The sequence below is a fragment of the Sebastes fasciatus genome, chromosome 14 (genome assembly GCF_043250625.1).
Source record: "Sebastes fasciatus isolate fSebFas1 chromosome 14, fSebFas1.pri, whole genome shotgun sequence".
Lineage (NCBI taxonomy): Eukaryota > Metazoa > Chordata > Actinopteri > Perciformes > Sebastidae > Sebastes > Sebastes fasciatus.
In genome coordinates this window covers 20,315,218-20,338,115 of record NC_133808.1, presented here as the reverse complement: position 1 = coordinate 20,338,115, position 22,898 = coordinate 20,315,218, and the positions used below count along the sequence as shown (strand labels likewise).

Sequence of the window (22,898 nt, the reverse complement as noted above, 5' to 3'; positions counted from 1 at the left end):
TTCATCCTGCATACATTTCAATTTTGGAGTCACAAAATGTTGTATAATGTTCTTCCAGCAGAAGTCTCGCCAGGATCTGAAGTTGGTAGTCCGTGCCGGACCCTCCCAAATATCGTTCCAGTCATCCTCAGATATCTCCAGGCCCGATTCCCTCTCTTATTTCTGTTTGACCAGTAACTTTTGAGTTGAACTTTGGAGTTTTGTAATCTATTATATATTCGTGATACAAGAGGTTTGTTGTCTTTAGTCTTATATGCGTCTAATGCAAATAAATTATTCAAGTTAGGTACTCTCCTCTGTTTGATTTCTTTACTAAAGTCATGAACGCGGGAAATGTTGCTGTTGTTGAAATACTGTTGGAGGCCTAGTGTTTAACTGCAATGGAAATTAAAAATATATATGTTATTAAAATATAAAATATGTGATAAAATATGTTTCATCTATATGATTTTACATGGCAAACACTGCCAGAAGAATTAAATGTTCAGATGAAGGATGTGATGTGTGTAAATAATACAATTAATTATTATAGCAAGTTTTGTTTTTAAGCTTTTTGGGCGTTATCTACAGCAATAAGAATGGTCCAAAATGATGTAAATTGCATAGTTTTAGGCCAAAAACCTTATAATTTTCTTTGGGGAGGATCCCCCAGACCCCCAGCTAATAATAACTATAATAATTATTAAATATAAATGATCCTGGGCATTCAAATTAAAACAAAAAACATGAATGTCATGCAGCATTTACTTCATCATCATTATATAGACTGACTTTCTCTCAGCACACCAACTCTGACTGACATCCAGCGTCCCTGACTAAAGTAATCTCTGACCTGGAGATATCTGATTATGAGCATTTGAATGGTGGCTAAAAGACTCAAAGCCACTACCATTAGTTATAGCGCAGTAAGCTGTTACACCATTATGTGCCCACTTCCTAAATCACATAATAGACCGGAAGGTTTAAACTCTGGATCGCATGCCATCCATTTCAATATTTTCTTCACAAGATGAAACCATTTGCAGGTCTTAAACCATACCCTTAAAGAGCCACCTCGATCCACTGGTTTGCTTCATCCAGATAAGAATCATGATGTTGGTAATTACATAATAAAGATTGTGCCGGTATTTTGCTGGTAAGTCTTTCCATTTGGTTGAACAGTCCGGATTGCAACAGCATATCATTTTAGCTGGGCGGCAGTGAAATAGTCCATGGAAGGCAGAGTCCATCCTTATCTTTAGATAACTGTAGAGTCTTATATTTAATCTGGAGGCTCCACACAAATTTTAAGATCATCCTTTTCCATTCACTGAAATCTTTAGGGGGAACTTCAACAGGAAGTGACTGGAATAAAGTACAGAAACTGGGGGACTACATTCATTTTTATAGTTTCAATTCAGTTTGACATGTCTAGTGGCAATACATGCCATCTATCCAGGTCTGCTTTAATTGTCTTAGCAACAGGACCATGATTAATTTCATATATTCTGGAGATGTTTTTTGGGATCCAAACCCCCAGATATTTAATAGCCCATTTGAGGTCAAATCTGCTTCGCAAATCAGCATTTGATGTAAAGTTATAAGAAATTATCAAACTTTTGTGTGTTCACAATTTATATCCTGAGTATGAGCCAAACAGTTTCAGGAAGGACATGGAGAGGCGACTGTTCGTTCTAAACAACAAGGTAAGCGTAGATGCTGAAATAGCATCAGTTATATCAGAACTGAAGATGTTTTCACTCTTCTCCCGACTGGCTTTGGCAAGAGTTTGACTGACAGATGGTTCATCTAATCACCTGCTAAGTATTTTTTGAAAGTGCCTGACCCTTTTCCAAACAGTTTCCAAGTGCATTTGAATATTTTTGACAAGGCATGTCAAAAACCTAAATTAGGACAAAATATTAAACAAAACCCAGGATGAAAATGAAACAATGAACAAAGCACATGTTGCATTTCAAATAGAAAACAAGCCTATTACAGAAACCTGCTTGTACACATTTTGAAATAACTGTATCTAGGCAACTAGATTAGTTTTTGGGACGGACTCTTAGATCAAATGAAAAAAAAACATCAGATATGAAATACTTTTTTTTAAATGTGTTTGAGGGAGGCAGAGCTTTGTCGAATGAACAAACATGTTCTTGTACAAAAGCATTTCTCTCTTTCTTACATGTTCCTCAAGCAAAACACACTACTGTGTATCAAACATGTTTTGCGACTGCCCAACAGAAACTATTCCTTTGGTCATTCAGCCATCACAGAATAACGTGCATTCACCACATTCTCAAATTGTCTGGTATTTTCACAAATAAAGAAAAAAAAGGAATTCCTCTTGAAGAAAGTATACAAAGACTCAATCTGAATTCAGCCTTACTCTGTAGATGAGTTTCTCCATGTTGAGATGGCGAGCCATCAGCAGCGAGAAGCTGTACCACTGTCCAACAGACAAGGAGCAGAAGGTGTTTAAGATGACCACATCGGTCTCTTCCATATTCAAGGCCGCTGCGGAGCTGCAATGGCGTAGGTTGATCAACCAGGACAGGATCTGTTTCAAAAGCATGAAGAGAGTATGGAAACATAAGCCTACCTGGTAAAGGAATAAACGTGATCCATTCACTAATAATGCATTTACATCAGCTGATACCAGATTCCTACTTTCAAACTGTTCACCTGAGGCTTTAATGGTAAATCCCTGAGCTAGTGTGGCATTTTGGAACCAGGCAGGTTTGATTTCTCCTCTATTTAGTGAGAACAACATGTAGTATGTTAGGAGACAAGTCAATCCTGCTGCTCTGAATGCTTGGCAAGAAAAGTGTACAATCAAGCATACATGCAGAGTCAATGGTGAAGGTTTGGAATAGTAAAACGGTGAAAAGACAAATGCAGGTTTTTCCTGGCTCAAAGCGAGGCGGAGGTGGTACCATCCTGATCATGTGCACACACGTGCACCATGTGTACCATGGTGGCGTGCCTTCAACTGGCTCAAGTAAACATTTTTGTGGCAGTCATGTTCCCAGATGTATTGTAACGAACTAATGTTGTCATGTTTTACTGACGTCTGTTTGAACTTTCGTATACAATAAAAGTTGATAAAAACTACTTTATTTCCTTACATTTCACCGGGTGCTAACAGACACACACTGGTGTTGTAGTGTCATCCAGACTGTTTTCAAGTTGTCAATTATGGAAATGTGTTTGTTCCAATTCAAGAGATGTGTATGAGTCACATAGGTCAGCTACAGCACAACCACATCTAGCGTTTTTACCTTTTTTACCGGTGTAGTGTGCAGACAGTAATGTGTTAACAACCAGCTGATAAACTCTTTTTAAATGATTTTCTGCCCACTTTTTGCAACATCATTTGCGGTGTGCTAGCAAAGACTTTAAGAGAACAGCCTTTCACATGCCTCGTGTGAAAAAACGTTGACAATGCTTTCATCCTTTTATCCAAGGTGCTTTGAAGGTTGCGCTACTGTTGCGCCTGCCGTCACTAAGCAACCAAATCCTGTGTGTTGCGATTACAATGATGATGAAGATGAAGCTGCAGTAATTTAGCAGTAAAAGCCTCACTGACTAAACTAAACAAAGTCAAATAAAAGATAAATGGATTTCCAGCAACGTCGATCCCTCACAGTAGCTTTACTGCTCGATTTGTCTGTCAGTTAGGGTGACCTTTCTACCGGATGTTGTGACATCTGGACGGAAAGGGTGAAGAAAGTAAAGTAGTCCCTGAGACAGAAAAAAAACCTCTGGGTAGTCCTGCACTAAAATGATTAAGTACTCCTCCATATATTTACTGTTGACTAATATTTAGGGAAGAAAGAAAAGATATCTGCTGGCTGATTGGTTGTTCCTCGTCACATGACATGCGGTGCACGCTGCAGCTCCAAAAGTTGAACTATTTCTATTCGGTCATCACGCGCTGAAAAACAGGCACTTGGGAACGCTTGCCCTCCGCAACAGTGTCCTTTTCGCATTTGCCACACGTCTACATTTACAACAACAGATTGGAGGGCGCAAAAAACGTGTCATGTGAACAGCCCCTTATTCCACAAAGTCATGTCTGCCTGATTGATACAGTATTAAATAAACCAGCTGGCTTTACGAACTTGCCATAATTGAATGTTACAGGGTTATCCTCCAATGACAGTGAAGTTACATTTACTGTATATTGCACCACGTAGCACCAGCCTTAGGCAAAGTATATAGGTTATATATATACAGTATATAGTATATAGGCCACAGAGGCCTAATGAAAAAACAATACAATGATGCAAGTCCACATAACATGCTAGTTAATAAAGGGAAGTATGATTTGAGGGTATAGAAGTGTGTCTGTTCACGAGAATACAATAAGGACCTTGTTCCACACTATATTCTGTATGTGGATACACACTGAGGATGTCCTTAGCTCACCTCTAAGTTGTTGTTTGGTAGCGTGGTTTCCATCAGGAGGTGGAGAGCAGCCGTATCAAAATTCATGTGTTTCTGAACATCCTCAACGAAGGCTGCTTTATTCCTCAGCATCTCACCGACCGTCACCGCTCCTGGGAAACAGAGTGATATGAGAGCAAGTTGAAAAGTCTATTTTATAATATGACACTGATGCAGTGTATTGTTTTTCTTTCTCTATATTGAACCAGTAGATCTAGTTTCACTTCTATAATGGTGGAAATTCTGCTGACAGCAAAAACAGAATTGTTTTTGCTGTCAGTTGCATTTTCCACTGAATTCTTCAACTAGGTGTCTTGTGAATTATTCCCTAAAGTAGCACTGTATCTCGATTGCATTCCCTGATATAGAATAGGTGGAACAGCTGCCAATAAACCAGATCGGATAACAAAAACATACAAACTACTAACTGGTTTGTCTGATCATAATATGACTCTTACCATCAGGAAATTGACAAAAAAGCCTCTGCAGTATTTTAGTAGTAACAATCCCGATCGGGTAAGTCCAAAATTGTCCAATATGAACATGTGTTCAGATGTAGCTTTCTTTTTTCATTGCCAATTGCCAATACCTGTTTTCTAAAAAAATAAAAGGCTCTTTGAAAAGAGCAACACCTGCCTGCTGTTTTGGCAGAGAGGACCGCGCTGACATTAACTGTTTTCTCAGCCAGCCAATCATAAAGTGACAGCGGAAAAATTGGCCGCCGTAGATAGTTATTATGGTTCGATAATACAGCAACGAGCAAAGTGGTGGCATCAGACACAACATGGGTGACAGATGAGCAGAAATTAGCAGCCTGTTGCTATGGAAACAAGGTATTTGATCTGCTTTTTGTTACTGATATCACATCAGGCACCTTTTAATACAAAAAGTGACCACAGCCCTAAATCTGAATTTTGGACATTTCAAAACTTCCTTTTTAGGTTATAATTAACTTTTTTTTTTTTTTCTTTTTCAAAGATAATCTGTATGTCGTTTTCAATATAATCTCTTCTTCTCTAATATGTGTCCATCCTTTCTCTTATTCATAATTAGCCAGCCATCAGTGAGAAGTACAATCTGTGTGGTGGGGGGAAAAGAAGCAGAAACGAGGGGAATATCTGGTAGGTCTACTATAAAACAGTGTGGTAGTGGTGCAGGAATGTGAAATACAGCAACTGTTGTGGTATTGAGAAATGTCTCACCTGGGGAGGTGATGTTAATGTTGAAAGAGCTCAGGCTGCTGGTGTTGAAGCCCAAACCTCGAGTCAACACAGAGGACCTGTAAACACACACAAACACAAAGAAATAAATGCACTTAAATCAAGAAATACAAAAACAAATATGTCATAAGAGGAAACTTTGCCTTTAATTCAATCACATAAAATGCTGCAGGGCGTCCTGCAGGCTAAATGGGCTGAGGTGGAAATTCAGTTAAACCAACACAAGGAAACTTTGCCTATTGGCCCCAAACGGCAGCAAGAGTAACTATTTCACAGACTTCAATACTCTCAAATCCTGGGAGGTGAGTTCTGTAAAGTACAACAGCCCGGACCACTCTGTGATATTATTTAGTAAATTAAACAAAAGGGATGAAAGAGGTAAAGAGCTAGACGATGGTGAGAGCGGCATTATCTGTACAAAGTGCTGCTTATTGCTGTGAAAAGAAGACAATGCTGTACCAGTTTGACTGGACATTGTAGGTTTGAGGGTCTCCAATGAAGGCCTGGAAGATGGCGTCGGTCAGAGCGGTCGTGTTCATCGTCAGACTCTCAGTCAAGATCTGCAGGCTGGGTAGAACAGTGTGACACAGCTGACCGGGCTCGATGGAGAGGGCCAACATCAGCTGACGCACGGACTGCGTTTTCTCCAAGGTGCACACCTACAATAAATCAGTCACGTAAGCACCAAGCAAGTTTCTGGCCAAATCTCAAGATCAAACATGTGCAACAAAGATTGGTTGGTTTGGACATACTGTTGAATATTTTACTAAATGGTTCATTTTAGGACTTTAAGGTTAGAGTCTGTAACAGATCTGTCTCACTGTGACTCAAAGAATCCAACTGAAGAATTTGATTGTGTTTTTCTTAGGGCTGTCAAAGGTTATGTGATAATAACGCATAACGCAAATTTGTTTTAACGCCACTAAATTCTTTAACGCATTAACGCAACTTGCGATTTTTAGGTTGTAGCGGCAGCATGCAGTTTGCGGCACATCATAGTCAAGTCAGCACACTGACACACCGACGGCTGTTGTTGCCTGTTGGGCTGCAGTTTACCATGTTATGATTTGAGCATATTTTTTATGCTAAATGCAGTACCTGTGAGGGTTTCTGGACCATATTTGTCATTGTTTTGTGTTGTTAATTGATTTCTAATAATAAATATATACATACATTTGCATAAAGAAAGCATATTTTGTCCACTCCCATGTTGATAAGAGTATTAAATACTTGACAAATCTCCCTTTAAGGTGCATTTTGAACAGATACAAAATGGATATGGACAATCACGCAATTAAACACAATTAAATATTTTAATTGATTGACAGCCCTAGATTTTCTGAGAAGTTTTACTGGTGATGATTCTGTCTTTCAGGCTTTTCCTGAGCAAAATATTGAATACTTGTGATTTATGATTGTTTTTTCTGGCACTGGCAACAAATAATATCTTTTAGCATTTAATCAAAAAACACATCAATGTCAACCTGCAAAAACCCATGTTGTTTCAAATTGTAATCAAAGTCCAATCAGTGGTGTTGTTGTTTTTGTTGCCTATTTATGTCCATGTTGCAGCTATATTTTGCTCAAATTTGACCACTTTCAAACAACACAGTGTCACAACTACAACACAGCATGAACACCCAAACAATACTGCAGGGACACTTTTATCATAGACACAAACAGCATTGGAGTGGGTCTAAACTCTGATAACATTAGTGTCATATTGTAAAAGTTCTCAAAATCATCTTGATTCCGAGTACTTCTAAAACACTTAATGACAGTAGTTCGTTTTTCGGACATTCTGAAGTACTGTTTTTCCCTATTTTAATGAATGTTGCATGTGTGAAAGTGTCAGGGTTAATGCAGAGACCTTAGATCTCAGGTGGCCGAGCTGCTCTGCGAAACGTGGGTCCATCGGGCTGATCTGGAAGAGCTCAGCTGCTTTTTGGAAGGTCTCTGCCATGAGCATCAGGTTCCCTGTGAAGGGAGGCAGAGAGTGAACCAGAGGGGGGGGAGAAAAAGAAGGCAAGAGAGAGGTTATTAGAGTTAGACAGGAAGTTGGGACGGGAAAGGGGTCTGTAAGGTGACAGAATAACATGACATCCCGCTGGGTTTCATTACGACTCGCACCATTACGGGGCAGCGTCGTCAGCCAGCGAGCAGCAAATGATGTGCTTAAAGTGCAGCCCTGTGCGGGGACTGATGGGGCCAGAAGGGCAGGCAGTACTAGCTGCTGTCGTGCATTAAAACACATCTAACAAGCCCAAAGAAAGGCGCCACCTCGGGCAGCGAGATGTGATGACAGAATATTTAATTAGGCCAAAATTAGACAATGGTGATGTTTAATCTCAGGGTGCTCAACACCTAGAGGCCTTTGCAATTACAACAGTGTATGTATGTGTGTGTGTGTGTGTGTGAAGGATAGGAGTGGCGTTGCGGAGAAGTGAAGCTGCTTACAAAGTAATTCTATGCACTAAAAACATTATCACACAAGCACAGACGCCAATTAAAAGGAGGTCATAGATGTCCACTTGTGTGAGTGCGAGGGGAGACGTTTAGCGCGGGCGGACAGGATAAGTGATTGAATTCTACTTTGCTAATGAGATTTAAAAAGGTGCTGAGTGGCTTTCTGCTGGAGAAGGGCCATATGGCCTTGGGCTCTTTGGGAGCTCAAGCTAAGCTGATGTGAAGCCTTATTCCTCATATCTCCACAATGAATTATGCCGCGCTATAATCATGTATACAATAACAACGGCGTTAACAAAACGTTTTATGGTCTTCCTGTGGTCCCGTAATAGCGATGAAGGTCAAGAGTAAAGGGGTGGCACTCCTCCATGCTGTGTGACTTTTTAATGGCACAGGCTGGCAGACTGTGCTTATACATACATATTGTCACAGCAGGTAGGTAAACACAAGCTGCAGCATCAGTGTGAGCAACAATTAAGCATGAGTGGGAGGGAATCAATCCACGAAAGAGTCAATAGATAAAATTAATTTGGAGAAACTAAAAGCATCATTAATTTTTGGGACTCTCCATTTAACTAACGAGTGCACATTTCTCATTATAAAGCCGCCCTTGGTCAAAGAAGCCTCTCACTGTCCAGACCGAGTCAGAGAGAGACGGTAGATCTGAACTGTTAAGTTACCTTGAGATTCTCCGGCGAGCGCTCTGGTGATATTTTTAAGCGCCGAGGAGAATGGAAAACCGGCGGGAAGCACATTGGCAGCATTAGCCAGGAGATCCATTGATGACCTGAGGAAGATTAAACAAAGGCTGTTTAGGAAACAGGGGCCAACAGAGCAACATAATGTTGAAAAACTAGGTGAAAAGATGAGATTCAAAGTAGTTGCTTTTAGATGCTGGGGCAAATTTATATCTGAAGTGAGATACTGAGACATATTTGAGAAGGTGGAAATAAGACTTACATCTGAACAGCCGCAGGGAGAGTGAAGAAGGAGAGCAGCCCAAGACCAGCATCGATTGTCTTTTCCCGAAAGGCACTCGAGTCCCCCGGTATGCCTCTTGTAGATCCCTTTATCACAACGCTCAGATCAGGGTTGGCGAAGACCATCTGGACTGTCTCTGTAATTTCTGCCGTGGTAACAGGGACGGAGACGGCTCTGAACATGGCAGGGTAGTCGATTTGGAACAGGTCTATGAAGTCGTCCATTGGTTCCCTTGCCATCATCATCAACGGAGACTCGCGTCTGTTTCGGACCCTCCCCGTATGGTTACCGTAACCGTTATGCTGCTGGTACATACTGGGATGGTAGGACATGGGGGTCATGAGGCCACTGGTGCTCACCAACTGCCTCAGCATCGCAAGTATGTTTCCAGCTAGGTCTTCAAACGTCTCCGTGTTCGCTGGCGTGTCCATACCCATCTGGGTCAGAACAGACAAGAGAGGCCTGAGGATGTCGTAGATTTTGGGCAGAGCCTGAGTCAGCAGATCCAGTCCAGATGCTTGAGTGGAGGTCAACCACGCACACATCGCGGTCAACTTCTGCGCGATCACGCTCGAGTCGTTGGATGCCAGAAATTGCTCCAGGGTTCGGTAAACCATAGGCGCATCCCCAAATATCTCCATGTCAATCACCAGTCTGACAGCTTGCCTCAGCATGTCGGGGAGAGATGCCGCATTGAGTCCAGACAAATCTCCCCACATCATGGGGAAGATGTCGTCCGCCGTGATGTTTGCGGCGGACAGGAAGATCATCGCTGCTTCTCTGAAGAGGTCCTGGGATGAGCTGCTGTTTTGAAGGAGATGGTAGTTGCCCAGGATGTGCCTCAGTGCTCTCTCTACAGCTTCAACGTAAGGCTGGATGAACGGGGCCACGCTTACCAGCTCATCTGTGAGCATTTTGAAGGAAGACAAACTGAGAGAGAGGAAATTCAATGAATGTCAAGGTCATTCTATAGATACAGTGTCATGTAAACAAATGTCAATATGAATTGATTTTAAGGCCTAAAGCACTTCTATGGACTAATTCTCACCTACTCCTTGAATGCAATGTTTCTGATTCAGTCCTGAACACACTGATTCCATAAAACTCAAATTTCTCATTTTTTACCAGAAGTAATATTTCCTCATCATCTTTCTTTATACTTATTCACATAGTTTTCCCATTTCATCCTTGATAATAGACTGTGGAGTCTCTCCACTGTGATCAATGATCTATAACTCATGTAGTCAGACCTGATGGATTCCCTGCGATATGCAGAATGTGATCCTTATCGCCATGCCCAGCTCATTATTGCAGCCGGCGTATAAAGGGAAATCAATTTTAAAAGGATGTCTCAGCTAGCTGAATCATGGTTAAGCTGCTATCTGTGCAGGCCTGCCTGTTTTCAGGCAGAATCGCATTAAATGAATCAAGTCGAATGCAAATGTGGTCACTCCAGTTCCTCGTGTAATTAGGTATGAATCAAATTGGCCTGACTGGTGCATTGTGGATAATGTTGTAACAGCAAATGGAAAGGTGAGTTCATGTATAAGAGAGTCTGTGTAGAGGTGCAACTGACTCTTGACAGAATTTAATGGACATTTCTACAGTCAGATACAATATTGTTGAATATGATAATATTATTTATGATAATCACATGCAGTTTGGGGCAAGTTATAGTCAAGTCAGCACACTGACACACTGACAGCTGTTGTTGCCTGTTGGGTTTGAGTTTGCCATGTTATGATTTGAGCATATTTTTTATGCTAAATGCAGTACCTTTGAGGGTTTCTGGACAGTATGTGTCAATGTTTTGTGTTGTTAATTGATTTCCAATAATGAATATATACATACATTTGCATAAAGCAAGCATATTTACCCACTCCCATGTTGATAAGAGTATTAAATACTTGACAAATCTCCCTTTAAGGTACATTTTGAACGGATAAATAATGTGACTAATTTGCAATTAACCGCAATTAACTATGGACAATCATGCGATTAATCATGATTAACTATTTTAATCGATTGACAGCCCTAGTTTTTTTCACATGCAGGTTTTGAGAGTCTACAAGATTAATTTGATGTGATGTCTCATCCATAATCACTTCATAATTACATGGATCTGGGATACCAGATTAAGTGTTTTATGTTGGGTTTTCCTGTTAAGCACAATAAATCACGACCGCAATAAAGGGCACATCCTGTTAGCAATGACATAATGTTGTTGTGGCTGTAAATAGTTACCTGTTTTGCAACTGCATGTCTTGAAGCTGCTTGTACAAGTAAAGCTGTGCTTCGTGGCTCAGAGGCCGGCCTGCGAGCTGAGAGAGCTGGCTGAGGATGGCCGAAATGACCCGCTCTGTCACAAGTGAGCTGTTAATGTTGGCTTGGTAGAAAGACTGTACAGCCTTGACAATCCCGGCAGATGTGGCGCTCACATTCATTGGTCCCCCAACCATCTGCTGTAGAGAAAACACACAGTAGAGATGGACTGTTAGCAATGAGGCAGCTTTCTCTGTGTGTCCACAATGCCACCAAGTGGTGAAACTGTTAATTGTACTTGAATAAATGGTACATTTTTTAAATACATTTCAGTCTGGTCTGTGAAGCAAATTCAGAATGTAGTATCCTTCTATCAAATGTGTTTGTTTGCAATTTCCTATTCAATTTAGGGTGCATCTACTCACACTCATGTTCATATGGGTGTATACAGCCTGGGATGCAGCGTAGGCCTTCAAAACAGGCTGCAGGCTGATGTTGCACCACATGTACACGGTGGCTTGGCTTAGCCCCGCCGCCTCTCTCACCGGCTCCCATGCCTTGAGAACTTCATCGCACCCCAACGTACCATTAGCCTAGAGGGAAAAATGTCAACGTCTCATCATGTTTCATATGTATTGTTCAGAGAAAACCAGTTCACTTTGCGAGACAGAGATGGAAATAGAACAAAATAACGGTGAGACAAAAGGCAAAAGCACCAGGGAAATCTCATAATCTCTCTGTTCATGCAGTTTAAAGAGAAGCAGAGAAAAGGGCAGAAGTCTCACACAGGTATCATCGCTTCTCACAGACTGACGTACCAGTACACACCCACACATACTGTATATGCATAAACAATGTATCTGCACAGACACTGGGTCAGCTCTAGGGTTTCTGCCATGTCAGATATCTCTGATAGATGGTAACAAGATTCCCTCTAAGGTATACACAAGACACTTTAATAGTGCTCTGCTACACCATACTATCTTTCATCATAATCTAATCAAATATTTACTGAGGCCGGATGATACAGTTAAACAATAACCATGACGGCAGACAGAAGTAAATTAAGTGAGCATTAATAATAAAAATAAAAGTAACAGTTTGACATTTTGGCAAATACGCCTTTATGCTTTGTTGCAGAGAGATGAGAAGATCGGTGTCTGTGCAGTTAAGAAGCTGGCGCCAGCGGTATCAATCTTCTCATCTAACCAGTGGTGGAATTTAACTAAGTACATCTACTCAGGTACTGTACTTAAGTACAAATTTGAGGTACTTGACTTTACTTACTACTCCACTACATCTCAGAGGGAAATAATGCACTTTTTACTCACTATATTTATCTGACAGCTTTAGTTACTTTACAAATTAAGATGTTTGCATGCAAAACAAATGATGAGCTCTGGGTCATTGTTTGCCGAGCTCCACCCTCAACCAACTACAACAGTAAAATAAAAGTTTTTTTACATGACTGCATGAGTGATAATAATCTAATATCCTATAAAATATTATTACAGGCACAGGTGACATTTTTTCTGCATTGAGTACTTTTACTTTTTATACTTTAAGTACATTTTCCTGATTATACTTACATACTTTTACTTAAGTCACACATTAAATGTAGGACTTTTACTTGTAACAGAGTCATTTTACAGTGTTGTATTAGTACTTTTACTTCTGAATACTCTCCACCACTGCATCTAACTATCAACAAAGAAATTAATAAGTCTATTTTCCAAGATGTCGAACTATTCCTTTAAATAAAACACACCAAAGTTACCAGTCTAGTAGGTACAAATGCATGATCGAATGTGATCCAATACAACAGCCCTGCAGTAAACCCTATATTCATCAAGCTTATTATTTTTGCTGAAACTGTTTAAGAGGTGATGATTTAACTTTATAGTAATGTTTGAAGCAATGTTTAGTTGTAGTATTACATTTTATCATACTGCATTGAAAAGTGTTTCCAATATTACATTAGAGAAACCTTTTAATATTCTGTCATCTTTTTTTGGATGCCATCAAAGACATTGCTACTGATGTATCTGTGATACATACCGATTTCATGTGATCCAATACAAAACATCAACTACAAAGGTTGTGTTTCATGCGCCATTTGATCCAAGAAAAATGATAAGAACATTGCGTAGCCTACTGAACACATGACTTTGTTAAGTGATAACATCATGTTTTGTCTGTCTGTCTGTGATGATAAAGGTTACTGCAGTTCAATGCACTCATAACTGGCTTATAGACATGTGTGTGTTTTGGGTTATTTGTGCATGCTAACATACATACTGATACTGTAAATATTGGCAGATAATACCAGCTTGCCAATGTATGGCTGAGGCTCTAGTTTGGGGAAGCATATGTGACAAAATCATACAAGCACCTAAATTGATTTTGCTTTTTTTTTTTTTTTTCTCTTTTATATCAGAAGGTCTTCTATCAGTGTCACCAAAAGCAGCATTTCTTATTGTTGACTTCTTACCGCTGACTGAGGTATATTCTTAAAGGAAAGGTGTGTAACATCTGGCGGCATCTAGCGGTGAGGTTGCAGATTGCATGTGCCAAGCGTGTAGAAGAACTACGCAGGCTGATGTGAAAACGTGAATGGCCCTATCTAGAGCTGTTGTAAGAGTAGCGTAGGTCATTTGGAGATTAACAGTCAGTGCGTAGAGTGTGTGTGTGTACGTGGGAAGTGAGTGGTGAAGCAAGAGAGAGAGAGAGAGAGCGTCGGCGAATGTGTGTGAGCGAACAAGTGAGCCAGTGGAGCAGAAGAGTTAATTTTGCTTTGAGAGTATCAAGTAAATGTGGAGTGGAAGTTGCAGTTTGTGCAGAAATAAAAGCTGCAGCTCCTCAAGACCAACAGAGGTTTCCCGTGTCTTGTTTCCCGGCGGCTGAATGGAGTGACGGCGGGGGTTAACTCCTGAGCGAGTAAAGTTATCGACTCCGGCCCAAGCAGAAAAGTTAACAAAGTGGTTTGTCCGTTCTGGGCTACTGTAGAAACATGGTGGCCGGCTCGGTGTAGACAAGACCCGCTCCCTATGTAGATATAAACGGCTCATTCTAAGCTAATGAAAATGCACCGATCCTTATTTTCAGGTGGTTATACACTAAAGAAAACATACTAATATTAATATTATATTCCATTTCTGCCAATAGATCCCCCTAAATGCTACACACTGTTCCTTTAACCTTTGAAAGACGCATAAATAACTTAAGTAACAAATCCCAGCCGACATTCAGTTGACAGCTGCGTTCTGATAATGTCATTCAAAGTGCTAACCCTCATGTTATTCCTGGTATGTGGATGTTGTCTGTGAAAAGCCTGTAGAAAGGGTAAACAGACATGCAAATGTATGCAGGTATGTGGAACAGACAGATTCCAAAGAAAAACACATTCCCCACACTATTCTCTTACATAAGTCTTTGAAAACTATCGATGAATTAGGTGGGGCACCAAGATGAGAGATCGGTATTGTTAGATGCAATAATGCATGAAGATTTATGCACTGATACAGTTAGCTCACCTCCCACGTCACTCTCTCACACACGCAAACATGTCCACAAAAAAAAAGCGTCAGCAAATGCCTGTGAAGAGAGACCAAGGAGAACAGTAGCAGTCTAACCTGCTCAGCTGCCTTCAGCGTGCGTTCAATGGCATGCTGCATTTCTTCCGAGACGTCAGGCAAGTTAAAATGACTGCCGTTCACAGACTGCGCGATTTCTCTGATCAGGGTCAACAGGGGCGTCTGAAGGCTGAGTATCAACGCTGGGAGAAAGAAAAGACAGAGATGGTTTAACCAATATGAATGGCTTTACAAAAAAAGCTAGGTATAGATAAGAAAACTGGTTATGAAATGGTGCACAGGGGGAGACTTTTGAACAGCTGTTTAAGGTATGTTTAAGGTGTGTCAAGGTGTGCTTTGCTAGGCATTACCAAACTAAGTCTAAAGGTGACGTCTGCGTTTAATATTCAACCCAGTCTACCACAAAGTTACGTTCCCATACAACCAAACTGCATTCTCAATTACGTTTCGAGGGGAAAAACATATTTTCTCCCGGATTACGGTCGCAGTTTTAACCACGTGGTTAATGTTGTAAATTGAAACATAACAAAAAACACAACAACACTAACTCAGTTAGCTTCAGGCAACAAAACTACTGGGTTAGGTTTAGTAAATTGACATCATATTTTAGCTTAAAATGACTAAGTTGCACATGAGACACAAACAGCGGTCTCCTGGGGAAAAATCCTGTGTTTGTTGGACACATCCACCACCACTTCACCCACCCATAGTGGATTTTCTCACCTGTTATAATCGTTTTTATACCGTGTAACATTCAATAACGTTTTTATGCCACGTAACTTTCATTAACGGTCACTCAATATACTACGACTCTTGCACTCCGTATTGCTCGTTGTACTACGTCACTTGCTGCAGCTGTCCGTACTATTATTATAAACGTGTCTGTGATATGTCAAAGACAAACGTAATTCACGACAAAATACGTTTCCTTCCAAACGTAACTGAGAATGCAGTTTAGCTGTATGGGAAAGTAATTTTTAGGAGATAGGGCTGTAATATTTTACAGGTGCTGAACATAGGAAACAATTTTTCCTTCAGTCAATGAGTCTTGTTGTCCTCACCGTTCTGTCCTTGAATGTTGTTCACGGTGCTTCCTATGATTTTCTCCAACAGTGGGATAACAGATGGGTCCCATTGCTCTGTTCCTTTGAGGGTTGACAGTAGGGCCTCTAGTATCTTTTCAAGTCTGTAACAACACACATGGCATTTGGTTTAGGGCAATCAGAAGCAACTGAACAGCAGTTTTTATCATCTCGTACTGACATAGTGCAATTCAATATTAACCCACTGTTTAATCAACATCAATACTTGTTTGGTCTGTTTCCATTACGAGTGGTAGTTAAACTTACTTGTCCCACGTATGTTGGTTTGCCTTCCCAGTCAACAGCTGCTCCAGGACTGGAGCAAGATGAGCAAAAACCCCCAGCGATGGTGGACTTACAGGTGAGCCCGGGTCTCCCATGATGAGTGCCCAAAGACTGCTCAAGAGTTTGCCGATCTGACAACAAAAAAGTAGAGGGGAAAAGGGTTAAACTGATTTTATATGATTCAATGCAAAACCTCAACTACAGGAGTTGTGGTTCATGTGCCCTTTCGATTGATGAAATATTATGATCACATTGAGTTCAGGATACATAACTGATAAATGATGCATGTGACAGTGTTTTGAGCCTTACCTGGTCAAAAATCATGGGCACATTTCCTGGTGAACTCTCAGAACTTGCCCAGAGACTCATGTTGCCTGAAATCACAAGAGATTTTGTTCACAAAGTGGACCTCGATTTCAATGTCAAACATAATCTGCTGTGTGAAATTAGGAGCGAAGAAGTGCACAATGCGACCTCCGCTCCATCAGAGTTCATCACGATTCACAAACTTGTCCACCTACAGTGACACAGAGAAGCTGACTTGCCTTGGCCAGACTCCAAGATAAAGTGAGTGATGTTAATGAGGACGGAGACGAAGGCCTGGGCTGGGCTGTTTGGAGGAAGGAAGCTCTGGTCTGCGGTCATCTCACCCAGGATCCTGAAGAAACAAAGCACATCAATATTTCACATCTGAACCTGTCTCATCAAAATGGGTGTTATTTTCAAGCATTTGATCCAATGCAGCATCACTCACAACTGATACCAGATGTTTGGTCCACTGGCTGCGGAGATACTCTCAAAATACATGGTTGGTATTTCGAGTGCAGGAAGCAGGTATTCAGCGATTTCTGGTAGTGTCTGTTTGATAATGCTCTCAGCCCTCATGAGGATGAGGAGGGAGATGTTACGCGATGAGGCAAAACTGATGCCTGGTTGAATGAGCTTCAGTGAGTCCTGCACAATGTCCATGATGTCCTGCTGTACAGAGAGCGGCAGGGGGCCTGTGGCTCCGGTCAGGGTCTGAATAGCACTTTGGACGATGGCGGCTAAGAAGTGGACGTTCTGTACAAATATGGGAGCAAAAGGTTTACTTTTTTCACACAGATTTTATGTGATTCAATGCAAAACCTTCAACTACAGGTGTTGTGGTTCATGTGCCCTTTGATCCATGAAATATTATGAAAACAATGAGTTCAGGACACGTGTGTCGTGTGTGCTTTGGAACTGATAGTTACAGTAGCAACAGAGATGGCATTGAGATGTTTTATCAGCATTTTATATTTAATGTAATATCATGTTTAACTTGCAGACATTTCAAATGTTTGATTTTCCACAAAATGAATTCATGATGAACTTAATTGAAAGGAGACAAAACAAACAAACATAATGAACTTCTTATAGTAGCATGTGACAGTGTTTTAAGCCTTACCTGGCCAAAAATCATGGGCAAATTTTCTACCGATGCATTCTCAAAACTTGCCCAGAGACTCATGTTACCTGAAATCACAAGAGATATTGTTCACAAAGTGGACCTCGATGTCAACGTCAAACATAATCTTCTTCTTACAGACAACAAAAACATTGTGCTACTTTGATCCACAGCTCTCAGGCTGTGTGGCATCAACGCTTGAATAATGAAGTGCACAATGCGACCTCCACTCCATCAGAGTTCATCACGATTCAACAACTTGTCCACCTACAGTGACACAGAGAAGCTGACTTGCCTTGGCCAGACTCCAAGATAAAGTGTGTGATGTTAATGAGGGCGCAGACGTAGGCCTGGGCTGAGCTGTTTGGAGGCAGGAGGCTCTGGATTGTTTTCATCTCATCCAGGATCCTGAAGAAATAAAGCACATCAATATTTCACATCTGAACATGTCTCATCAAAATGGGTGTTATTTTCAAGCATGTTTCATCTGATCCAATGGGAGGAAAATAGCAGCATCACTCACAGCTGATTCCAGATGTTTGGTCCACTGGCTGCAGAGATACTCTCAAAATACTGGGTTGCTACTTCGAGTGCAGGAAGCAGGTATTCAGCAATTTCTGGTAGTGTCTGTTTGATAATGCTCTCAGCCCTCTTGAGGATGAGGAGGGAGATGTTACGTGATGAGGCAAAACCTATGTCTGGTTGAATGAGCTTCAGTGAGTCCTGCACAATTTCCATGATGTCCTGCTGTACAGAGAGCGGCAGGGGGCCTGTGGCTCCAGTCAGGGTCTGAATAGCACTTTGGACGATGGCGGATAAGAAGTGGACGCTCTGTAAAAAATGAGGGGGAAAAATGGGTTACATTTTTCACATAGATTTTATGTGATTCAATGCAAAACCCTAAACTACAGGTGTTGTCGTTCATGTGCCCTTTGGTCCATGAAATATTAGGAAAACAATGAGTTCAGGACACGTGACTGATAAATGATAAGATCATGTTGTTTTGTTTTGTTTGTCTGTCCATGATGATAAATGATATTGCATTTTTGTAGACGTGTGTGCTTTGGAACTGATAGTTTCAGTAGCAACAGAGATGGCATTGAGATGTTTTACCAGCATTTTATATTTAATGTAATATCATGTTTAACTTGCAGACCTTTCAAATGTTTGATTTTCCACAAAATGAATTCATGATGAACTTAATTGAAAGGAGATAAAACAAACAAACATAATGAACTTCTTATAGTAGCATGTGACAGTGTTTTAAAACTTACCTGGCCAAAAATCATGGGCAGATTTTCTACCGATGCACTCTCAAACATTGCCCAGAGACTCATGTTGCCTGAAATCACAAGAAATACTATTCACAATGTGGACCTCAATACCTGTGTCAAACAAAACAAAAACATTGTGCTACTTTGATCCACAGCTCTCAGGCTGTCTGGCGTCAACGCTTGAATAATGAAGTGCACAATGTGACCTCCACTCCATCAGAGTTCATCACGATTCAACAACTTGTCCACCTACAGTGACACAGAGAAGCTGACTTGCCTTGTCCAGACTCCAAGATAAAGTGTGTGATGTTAATGAGGGCGCAGACGTAGGCCTGGGCTGAGCTGTTTGGAGGAAGGAGGCTCTGGATTGTTTTCATCTCATCCAGGATCCTGAAGAAATAAAGCACATCAATATTTCACATCTGAACATGTCTCATCAAAATGGGTGTTATTTTCAAGCATGTTTCATTTGATCCAATGGGAGAAAAATAGCAGCATCACTCACAACTGATTCCAGATGTTTGGTCCACTGGCTGCGGAGATACTCTCAAAATACTGGGTTGCTACTTCGAGTGCAGGAAGCAGGTATTCAGCGATTTCTGGTAGTGTCTGTTTGATAATGCTCTCAGCCCTCATGAGGATGAGGAGGGAGATGTTACGTGATGAGGCAAAACTCATGTTTGGTTGAATGAGCTTCAGTGAGTCCTGCACAATTTCCAGGATGTCCTGCTGGACAGAGGGCGGCAGGGGGCCTGTGGCTCCGGTCAGGGTCTGAATAGCACTTTGGACGATGGCGGGTAAGAAGTGGACGCTCTGTAAAAAATTAGGCGGAAAAATGGGTTACATTTTTCACACAGATTTTACGTGATTTAATGCAAAAACCTCAACTACAGATGTTGTGGTTCATGTGCCCTTTGATCCATGAAATATTATGAAAACAATGAGTTCAGGACACATGACTGATATGATAAGATCATGTTGTTTTGTTTTGTTTTGTCTGTCCATGATGATAAATGATATTGCATTTTTGTAGACGTGTGTGCTTTGGAACTGATAGTTTCAGTAGCAACAGAGATGGCATTGAGATGTTTTATCAGCATTTTATATTTAATGTAATATCATGTTTAACTTGCAGACTTTCAAATGTTTGATTTTCCACAAAATTAATTGATGTTAAACTTAATTGAAAGGAGATAAAACAAACAAACACAATACACTTCTCATAGTGTGACAGTGTTTTAAGCCTTACCTGGCCAAAAATCATGGGCAGATTTTCTACCGATGCACTCTCAAACATTGCCCAGAGACTCATGTTACCTGAAATCAAAAGAAATATTATTCACAATGTGGACCTCGATGTCAACGTCAAATAAAACAAAAACATTGTGCTACTTTGATCCACAGCTCTCAAGCTGTGTGGCATCAACGCTTGAATAATGAAGTGCACAATGCGACCTCCACTCCATCAGAGTTCATCACGATTCAACAACTTGTCCACCTACAGTGACACAGAGAAGCTGACTTGCCTTGTCCAGACTCCAAGATAAAGTGTGTGATGTTAATGAGGGCGCAGACGTAGGCCTGGGCTGAGCTGTTTGGAGGAAGGAGGCTCTGGATTGTTTTCATCTCATCCAGGATCCTGAAGAAATAAAGCACATCAATATTTCACATCTGAACATGTCTCATCAAAATGGGTGTTATTTTCAAGCATGTTTCATTTGATCCAATGGGAGAAAAATAGCAGCATCACTCACAACTGATTCCAGATGTTTGGTCCACTGGCTGCGGAGATACTCTCAAAATACTGGGTTGCTACTTCAAGTGCAGGAAGCAGGTATTCAGCGATTTCTGGTAGTGTCTGTTTGATAATGCTCTCAGCCCTCATGAGGATGAGGAGGGAGATGTTACGTGATGAGGCAAAACTCATGTTTGGTTGAATGAGCTTCAGTGAGTCCTGCACAATTTCCAGGATGTCCTGCTGGACAGAGGGCGGCAGGGGGCCTGTGGCTCCGGTCAGGGTCTGAATAGCACTTTGGACGATGGCGGGTAAGAAGTGGACGCTCTGTAAAAAATTAGGCGGAAAAATGGGTTACATTTTTCACACAGATTTTACGTGATTTAATGCAAAAACCTCAACTACAGATGTTGTGGTTCATGTGCCCTTTGATCCATGAAATATTATGAAAACAATGAGTTCAGGACACATGACTGATATGATAAGAACATGTTGTTTTGTTTTGTTTGTCTGTCCATGATGATAAATGATATTGCATTTTTGTAGACGTGTGTGCTTTGGAACTGATAGTTTCAGTAGCAACAGAGATGGCATTGAGATGTTTTATCAGCATTTTATATTTAATGTAATATCATGTTTAACTTGCAGACTTTCAAATGTTTGATTTTCCACAAAATTAATTGATGTTAAACTTAATTGAAAGGAGATAAAACAAACAAACACAATAAACTTCTCATAGTGTGACAGTGTTTTAAGCCTTACCTGGCCAAAAATCATGGGCAGATTTTCTACCGATGCACTCTCAAACATTGCCCAGAGACTCATGTTGCCTGAAATCAAAAGAAATATTATTCACAATGTGGACCTCGATGTCAACGTCAAATAAAACAAAAACATTGTGCTACTTTGATCCACAGCTCTCAAGCTGTGTGGCATCAACGCTTGAATAATGAAGTGCACAATGCGACCTCCACTCCATCAGAGTTCATCACGATTCAACAACTTGTCCACCTACAGTGACACAGAGAAGCTGACTTGCCTTGTCCAGACTCCAAGATAAAGTCTGTGATGTTAATGAGGGCGCAGACGTAGGCCTGGGCTGAGCTGTTTGGAGGAAGGAGGCTCTGGATTGTTTTCATCTCATCCAGGATCCTGAAGAAATAAAGCACATCAATATTTCACATCTGAACATGTCTCATCAAAATGGGTGTTATTTTCAAGCATGTTTCATTTGATCCAATGGGAGAAAAATAGCAGCATCACTCACAACTGATTCCAGATGTTTGGTCCACTGGCTGCGGAGATACTCTCAAAATACTGGGTTGCTACTTCAAGTGCAGGAAGCAGGTATTCAGCGATTTCTGGTAGTGTCTGTTTGATAATGCTCTCAGCCCTCATGAGGATGAGGAGGGAGATGTTACGTGATGAGGCAAAACTCATTTCTGGTTGAATGAGCTTCAGTGAGTCCTGCACAATTTCCAGGATGTCCTGCTGGACAGAGGGCGGCAGGGGGCCTGTGGCTCCGGTCAGGGTCTGAATAGCACTTTGGACGATGGCGGCTATGAAGTGGACGCTCTGTAAGAAATTAGGCGGAAAAATGGGTTACATTTTTCACACAGATTTTATGTGATTCAATGCAAAAACCTCAACTACAGGTGTTGTGGTTCATGTGCCCTTTGATCCATGAAATATTATGAGAATATTGAGTTCAGTACACATGACTGATAAATGATAAGATCATGTTGTTTTGTTTTGTTTGTGTTTTTGTAGACGTGTGTGGTTTGCAACTGGATGTTGGCCAATAGTTTCAGTAGCAAAAGAAATGTCCTTGAGATGTGTTATCAGCATTTTATTTTTCAAGTAAAGTAATGTAATGTTTAACTTGCAGACCTTTCAAATGAATTCACACTAAACCTAATTGAAAGGAGACCAAACAAACAAACATAATAAACTTCTCATGTGACAGTGTTTTAAAACTTACCTGGCCAAAAATCATGGGCAAATTTTCTACCGATGCACTCTCAAACATTGTCCAGAGACTCATGTTGCCTGAAATCACAAGAGATATTGTTCACAAAGTGGACCTCGATGTCAACGTCAAACATAATCTTCTTCTTACAGACAACAAAAACATTGT

General features: G+C 40.8%; 1 protein-coding gene across 4 annotated transcripts in view; it reads right to left on the bottom strand.

The window, feature by feature from the left end:
• Window positions 1-22,800, bottom strand: part of abca12 (ATP-binding cassette, sub-family A (ABC1), member 12) — a 65,238-nt gene extending 42,438 nt beyond the window's left edge. The window contains exons 1-22 of one of the 4 annotated variants that reach the window (XM_074659602.1): window positions 21,524-21,587; window positions 20,781-21,088; window positions 20,553-20,665; window positions 20,276-20,343; window positions 19,532-19,839; window positions 18,048-18,160; window positions 17,753-17,820; window positions 17,078-17,385; window positions 16,869-16,981; window positions 16,633-16,697; window positions 16,306-16,454; window positions 16,018-16,142; window positions 14,996-15,138; window positions 11,789-11,956; window positions 11,346-11,563; window positions 9,081-10,031; window positions 8,801-8,907; window positions 7,525-7,631; window positions 6,114-6,313; window positions 5,637-5,713; window positions 4,417-4,547; window positions 2,375-2,545 (exon numbers count right to left, since the gene is read on the bottom strand). In XM_074659602.1, coding sequence (XP_074515703.1) covers window positions 2,375-2,545; window positions 4,417-4,547; window positions 5,637-5,713; window positions 6,114-6,313; window positions 7,525-7,631; window positions 8,801-8,907; window positions 9,081-10,031; window positions 11,346-11,563; window positions 11,789-11,956; window positions 14,996-15,138; window positions 16,018-16,142; window positions 16,306-16,454; window positions 16,633-16,697; window positions 16,869-16,981; window positions 17,078-17,385; window positions 17,753-17,820; window positions 18,048-18,160; window positions 19,532-19,839; window positions 20,276-20,343; window positions 20,553-20,665; window positions 20,781-21,088; window positions 21,524-21,586 — 4,074 coding nt within the window. In that variant the 5' untranslated portion in view covers window position 21,587. Of the gene's footprint in view, window positions 1-2,374; window positions 2,546-4,416; window positions 4,548-5,636; window positions 5,714-6,113; window positions 6,314-7,524; window positions 7,632-8,800; window positions 8,908-9,080; window positions 10,032-11,345; window positions 11,564-11,788; window positions 11,957-14,995; window positions 15,139-16,017; window positions 16,143-16,305; window positions 16,455-16,632; window positions 16,698-16,868; window positions 16,982-17,077; window positions 17,386-17,752; window positions 17,821-18,047; window positions 18,161-18,275; window positions 18,584-19,026; window positions 19,091-19,531; window positions 19,840-20,275; window positions 20,344-20,552; window positions 20,666-20,780; window positions 21,089-21,523; window positions 21,588-22,742 lie in introns of those variants that run through there. The other 3 variants (XM_074659603.1, XM_074659606.1, XM_074659605.1) reach the window with 3 other exon arrangements.
• Between the last annotated feature and the right edge of the window lie 98 nt (window positions 22,801-22,898).